At 34.1% G+C, this 7100-nt stretch overlaps 1 protein-coding gene across 1 annotated transcript; it reads right to left on the bottom strand.

Moving 5' to 3' along the window:
* Positions 1–2702: 2702 nt before the first annotated feature.
* LOC148192129 (WUSCHEL-related homeobox 4-like) lies at positions 2703–5605 on the bottom strand. Its single transcript, XM_088100011.1, has 3 exons — positions 5557–5605; positions 3014–3361; positions 2703–2937 (listed from the first exon to the last, which is right to left on the bottom strand). The coding sequence occupies exons 1-3, from the start codon at positions 5603–5605 to the stop codon at positions 2777–2779; spliced, it is 558 nt and encodes a 185-aa protein (XP_087956137.1). The 3' UTR covers positions 2703–2776.
* Between the last annotated feature and the right edge of the window lie 1495 nt (positions 5606–7100).

Here is a 7100-nt window from a genome sequence, read left to right on the forward strand (position 1 = left end):
CAGGTTTATTCATAAATAAATATAAAAACATTAAAAATAAAAGACAAAAAGAAAAATATAAAAAATATATAAAACTTAAAAAACATATAATAGTATAAATATCGGTATTTATACTCGTGCGATCATATGCATCAGCCTAGTATTCATTATCCAAAATAAAATAAACAAAAAAAAGTCGTGTGGGTGCTCGTACGATCGTACGCATAAGCCTAGTGCTCATTACGCAAAAAAAACTAAATATTACATCAAAAATACTAAAAAATAACCTCTTCTCTTTTTTACAAAAAAAGTACCATAAAATATAAAATCTTCAATAAATTAAAAAATATCAACACTTTCAAACAACAAACAATTTCTCGCCAGAACTACGTGATCCTTGATTCTTCATCAAAAGTGGAGATACGTAGGTCCTTGTCAGGTTCACTTTTCCAAAAATCCAAATTTATCCATACTCAAATAAACTTTTCAAGCAGTTTCTAAAAGAACTACGTAACCTTGATTTCTCATTCTGAATGAGAATACATAGGAGCAAGGTTAATCTTTGTCGGGTCCAAAAAACTAAAATATATATTTTGTTTCTTTAAAGTTTTATTTTAGGGGATAGGTAAACATTTTGAAAACCGCATCATATTCGCGTATTTAGTTAAAGGTACTGCCCTAGGGCAGGCTTTGTAGGGTGCTAATACCTTCCCTACACATAACCGACTCCCGAACCAAGAATCTCATTTTCGTAGACCATGCCTTATCATTTTATGGTTTTTCCGTAGTTTTCCATAATAAACTATGGTGGCGACTCCGAATCTCTTTATCAAACCCGTTTCTTTTTTTTGATCGTCATCCCGTCGCGATTCTGGTTGCGACAGATTGCGACTCCACTGGGGAATGCCAGAGAGTCAAGTCATTTAATTAGATGCTCGAATTCGATGTGGTTTTTCTTTGTGTTTTCTTTCCCTTTTTCTTTATCTATGTTTGATATTTGAAGTAATTGCCTGTGAATTATGTTAATTATTTTATATTGAACCATAGGATAGACAAACATGTTTATATCTGCTTGGAATTTTTTGGTTTGTATTGCAGGTGAGGGTTTGGGTTTTGCATTATAATCTCCCTCCACACACTTTATGCATATCATGAGTGGGGCCTTATACCCGGGTCTGAGCGCAACTTAGAATTAGAGGGTTGTGTAGCGGTGTCACTCTGGGATGTACTTCCTGTTTGGCTATCGTGAGAACCCCAGCTAGAGTCTGTTCTCTTCATTTGTGTCTCCGCATCTAGTTGATTACTCTGACTGTTGTGGAGAGACAGGGAAAAGAGCCATAGCTCTGGTGGCCTTGATTTAAGCATTAGGGAGTTATCCTTCTCAGTGCATATATTTGGCCTTAGAATTTTAGTCATTCTACCTTTGATAAGGCACGAAAGGTAGACTATTTTGTTTCAGTTTGTCTGTGATTTCCTATTTTACAATAAATGTGTGTTTCTTTTGATAAATAAAAAATAAAAAAATAAGAAAATATGAAAATAAGAAATAAAATTAATTTTGTGTTCGGAATCATTCTAAAAAAAACAAAAAATTAGAATTTCTTAAAAAATATTTTTGGGGGCATTGAAAATCTTTAATTTTTTTTTTTTGAATAAAATTGTACATATTTTGGGGCAATATATATCATTTTTTCGAATGTGTGGGACATCATGTGAATTATTGTTATCTTTAAAAAAAAATTGTTTTGAACGTGTAATATTTTCCTTTTCAAATTAATTAATTTTTCTCACATGTATATATTTACTTTTCTTAAATTTAAAAATTAAAAAATTAACTCATTAAAATAAAAAGAAAAAACTTAAATCATTTTTTTAAGCTTTGAGAATAGTTCTTGGGTTGGTCTGTTAGACTCGATTGGTGTGCACGTTTTTGCTTGAGTCGAATTTCAGAAAACCAAATAAAAATCATAAATAAAAAGAAAAAAAAATTCAAAAAAAGGGGTCATCGAAAATTTGAATTCATATTGTTCAATATTGTTTATCAATTTTCCTCTTGAATTCAAATCTTATTTTTTATTTCGAAGTCAATTTTCCTTATTTTTTTGAATATACCTTATTTCCTCTTGAACCCATTTTTTCATTGTTGCATTCATTGAAAATTTGTTTATCATTTTCATTTCAGATCTCATTTTTTTAAGTTAATTTTCCTTATTTTCCTTCATTGTAAATATAATTTTTTTAAAAAAACCCATTTCTTCATTGTTTCATACAAATAATTGATTGAAATTTTTGTTTAGACCGAATAAATCAAAGAGGGACATAAGATCTAATTCATTTTATCATCATAGCAAAAATTACAGTAACAGAGGGAAGAATATTAAACAAAGATACCAATACAGTTATTGAAAAACTAAATACACCGAAATGGTCTTAACATTGTGACAAATAAAATTTATTTTACATAATAAAAAAACGTAAAAACAAATTATTATTACAATTGTAGTCTCCTTGAGGAGACTATTCATCGACATAAAAGAAAAAAAATATAAAAAATACAAAAAATATAAACAAATTAAACTGACAGATCAAACAGAAAAGATGCAAAGTTACCTTACCAAGATATCAAAATTTAAAAAAAAAACATAAACATAACAACAATAAAAATAAAGATGTTCAGGAGTCGATCACTGGTGATCGTTAGGATTACAGTCCAAATAAAAAAACATAAAAAAAATATAAAAAAATAATAATAAATAAACAAAATTACATAAGGGCAATTCTAGTCTCCTTGAGGAAACTATTCATCAGCGGAGGGCAGTCGTAGAGAAAGTTCAACAGAAGGAGGTTTCAACTGGAACCGAAAAAGAGGTGGGATCTCAACTTTTTCATGAACAGGAGGGATCGGAAAAAAATCGAGTGTCACCCGATCTGGCACCGATGACGGTGTCCGTGAAAGATCTCAAAACAAAAAAAAACAAAAAAAATTAGAAAAAAAACAAACAAATAAAAAAAATAAAAAAAAGGGAGGGCTTACCATACATAAAAGGCGGCAAGAGGGGCATCGGAGAGTAGGATGTGGTGGCAGTGCTTTGTTTCAAGCACCGTTGTTTTTCACGATATCCGTAATTCTGAATCCAACAGTAAACACTATATTCCCCGATTTCCCCGTAAACTTTAAGTCTGGTCGCAATTTCATGTACTTGTTCCCTATTCGGGTTCCTTATTCCAAACGCGAAAAGTGCCTCTAATAAGGCAACCTGTTCTTTGGTGGGACACCACCGTTTACACCCCACTTTATCTTGAACTTCGAGATTTCTTAAGTTTTGATTCATTTTTCTAAAAGAAAAAAGAAGTGACAAAATATTACTAGTTTGTCTTTTAACTCAGATTTGTCCATAGTTCGGTTTTAGGTCCAGGTCCTTGCAAAGGGTCCTACTAAGTTTAGGTCCAACCAGTTTTTGTCCATAATTTGCTTTTAGGTTACCTCGGAAAGAAGTTAACAATAGTTTTCCAGTTCATATACTTCATTATTTTATTTTTTTAGTATAAAAAGAAAAAGAAAAAAGGGTGAAGAGTGGTATAAGAATAGCAAAAAACGAGCAAAAAAGAAACGGAAAGCATAAAAAGAGAAAACCGGACAACATAAAGGAAAAAACAAAAATGACAACATAAAAAAAAAGAACATAAAAGCTAAAAAGAAATGAAAGCATAAAGGAAAGAAAGAAAGAAGGGAACGAAAAAACAACAAGAAGGAAAGAAAAATCAGAAAGCATAGAGGAAGAAAAAAAAACAAGAGTGGTAAAAGGGAAGAAGGACAGAAAAACGGGAAAGCTTAAAAAAAACGGAGAGAAGGAAAGGAAACACAAAAGAAAGAGAGATTAAGAGATCATAGCACTTACACGAACGGGAAGGGCAAAGGGCTTACAGAAAGAAAGGCTCCTCGTAGAACTACGACACCCTCGAAGGCACACGGGGACAAAGGCTCTTCGCAGAACTCGAAGACACTCAAGAGAGAGATAGAGAGAGAGTGAGCAGAATGAAATGTCGATCGACGCGGAGGAGTGCTCGATTTGTGGCCAAATTTTCCACTGTAGCCATAGTTTCGGTCGTTGCCACCGTCTGATGTCACAGTGCCGGTCAGTTTTACAAAAAACAAAATTATTAAAAACGTAAAAAAAAAAACAAAAATAAATAAATCAAAATAAAAAATAAAAAATATGAAAAAATGTTCAAACAATTTTCAAGTTCATTTTTGCCTAGTACATAATTTCATTAAATTCTATTTCTAAAAAATAAAAACACAAAAAAAATTCTAATATGTTTAATATTTTTCACATTTTGTAAATAAATAAAAAATGAATGAAAAAAAACATTTTTATTTTTCAAACGTTTTTTTAAATCAAGCTTTCTCATATTAATTTTTGCATTGCTCACAAAACCCAGTTTCCACAATAGCCCGTAAAAGCCCAGTTTCTACAATGGCCCGCAAAGCGCAGTTTCTACACTGGCCCTCTAAGCCCAGTTTTCACACTAGCCCGTAAAGCCCATTTTTTACACTGGCCCGCAAAGCCCAGTTTTCACACTGGCCCGCAAAGCCCAGTTTTCGCACTGGCCTGCAAAGCCCAGTTTCCACACTGGTACGCAAAGCCCAGTTTCCACACTGGTACGCAAAGCCCAGTTTCTACACTGGCCAGTGTGAAAACTGGGCTTGGGGGCCAATGTGAAATTTGGGCTTTGCGTGCCAGTGTAGAAAACTGGGCTTTGCGGGCCAGTATGAAAACTGGGCTTTGGGGGCCAGTGTGAAAACTAGGCTTTGCGTGCCAGTGTTGAAACTGGGCTTTGCGTGCCAGTGTAGAAACTGGGCTTTGCGGGCCAGTGTAGAAACTGGGCTTTGCGGGCCAGTGTAGAAACTGGGCTTTGGGGGTCAATGTAGAAACTGGGCTTTGCGTACCAATGTAGAAACTGGGCTTTGCGGGCCAGTGTAGAAACTGGGCTTTGCGGGCCAGTGTAGAAACTGGGCTTTGCGTACTAGTGTGGAAACTGGGCTTTGCGGGCCAGTGCCAAAACTAGGCTTTGCGGGCCAGTGTGAAAACTGGGCTTTGCAGGCCAGTGTGAAAACTGGGCTTAGAGGGCCAGTGTAGAAACTGCGCTTTGCGGGCCATTGTAGAAACTGGGCTTTTACGGGCTATTGTGGAAACTGGGCTTTGTGAGCAATGCAAAAATTGATGAGAAAGCTTGATTTAAAAAAACGTTTGAAAAATAAATTTTTTTTTTCATTCATTTTTTATTTATTTACAAAATGTGAAAAATATTAAACATATTATGATTTTTTTGTGTTTTTATTTTTTAGAAATAGAATTTAATGAAAATTATGTACATAACTAAGCAAAAATGAACTCGAAAATTGTTTGAACATTTTTTCTTATTTTTTATTTTGAAATTTTGATTTATTTATTTTTGTTTTTATATTTTTGTTTGTTTTTTTTTTGACGTTTTTAATAATTCTTTTTATTTTTTTTTTGAAAACTGACTGGCACTGTGACATCAGACGGTGGCAACGACCGAAACTGTGGCTACAGTGGAAAATTTGGCTACAAATCGAGCACTCCTCCGCGTCGGCCGACATTTCAGTCTGCTTACTCTATCTATCTCTCTCTCTTGAGTGTTCTTCGAGTTCTGCGAAGAGCCTCTGTCCCCGTGTGCCTTCGAGGGTGCTGTAGTTCTGCGAGGAGCCTTTCTTTCTGTAAGCCCTTTGCCCTTCCCGTCTGTGTAAGTGCTCTGATCTCTTAATCTCTCTTTCTTTTGTGTTTCCTTTCCTTCTCTCCGTTTTTTTAAGCTTTCCCGTTTTTCTTTCCTTCTTCCCTTTAACCACTCTTGTTTTTTTTTTCTTCCTTTATGCTTTCTGATTTTTCTTTCCTTCTTATTGTTTTTTCGTTCCCTTCTTTCTTTCTTTCCTTTATGCTTTCATTTCTTTTTAGCTTTTATGTTCTTTTTTTTATGTTGTCATTTTTGTTCTTTCCTTTATGATGTCCAATTTTCTCTTTTTATGCTTTCCATTTTTTTTTCTGCTCATCTTTTGCTATTCTTATACCACTCTTCACCCTTTTTTCTTTTTTTTATACTAAAAAAATAAAACAATGAAGTATATGAACTGGAAAACTATTATTAACTTCTTTCCGAGGTAACCTAAAAGCAAATTATGGACAAAAACTGGTTTGACCTAGACTTAGTAGGACCCTTTGCAAGGACCTGGACCTAAAACCGGACTATGGACAGATCTGAGTTAAAAGACAAACTAATAATATTCTTTCACTTCTTTTTTTTTTAGAAAAATGAATGAAAACTTAAGAAATCTCGAAGTTCAAGATAAAGTGGGGTGTAAACGGTGGTGTCCCACCAAAGAACAGGTTGCCTTATTAGAGGCACTTTTCGCGTTTGGGATAAGGAACCTGAATAGGGAACAAGTATATGAAATTGCGACCAGACTTAAAGTTTACGGGGAAATCGGGGAATATAGTCTTTACTGCTGGTTTCAGAATTACAGATATCGTGAAAAACAACGGTGCTTGAAACAAAGCACCGCCACCACATCCTACTCTCCGATGCCCCTCTTACCGCCTTTTACGTATGGTAAGCCCCTTTTTTTTATTTTTGTTTTTTTTTTCTTTCTTTTTCTAATTTATTTTTGTTTTTTTTTTGTTTTGAGATCTTTCACGGACACCGTCATCGGTGCCAGATCGGGTGACACTCGATCTTTTTCCGATCCCTCCTGTTCCTGAAAAAGTTGAGATCCCTCCTCCTTCTCGGTTCCAGTTGAAACCTCCTTCTGTTGAACTTTCTCTACGACTGCCCTCCGTTGATGAATAGTCTCCTCAAGGATACTAGAATTTCCCTTATGTAATTTTGTTTATTTAACTTTTTTTATATTTTTTTATGCTTTTTTTTATTTGGACTGTAATCCTAACGATCACCCGTGATCGACCCCTGAACATCTTTATTTTTATTGTTGTTATGTTTATGTTTTTTTTTAGTTTTGATCTCTTGGTAAGGTAACTTTCCATCTTTTCTGTTTGATCTGTCAGTTTAATTTGTTTATATTTTTTGTATTTTTTATATTTTTT

This window comes from Vigna umbellata, chromosome 10 (assembly GCF_029865625.1).
Source record: "Vigna umbellata cultivar VRB3 chromosome 10, Vumbellata_1.0, whole genome shotgun sequence".
Taxonomy (NCBI): domain Eukaryota; kingdom Viridiplantae; phylum Streptophyta; class Magnoliopsida; order Fabales; family Fabaceae; genus Vigna; species Vigna umbellata.

What these genes read in the sequence shown, in the direction of transcription:
- LOC148192129 (XM_088100011.1), bottom strand. Translation starts at nt 5,605, where the DNA reads ATGTCGGCCGACGCGGAGGAGTGCTCGATTTGTAGCCAAATTTTCCAC. An exon ending in TTGTAGCCAAATTTTCCACT is followed by an intron (nt 3,362 to 5,556) that starts GTAGCCACAGTT and finishes GACAAATCTGAG; the next exon opens with TTAAAAGACAAACTAGTAAT. An exon ending in CTTGCCGCCTTTTATGTATG is followed by an intron (nt 2,938 to 3,013) that starts GTAAGCCCTCCC and finishes TTTTGTTTTGAG; the next exon opens with ATCTTTCACGGACACCGTCA.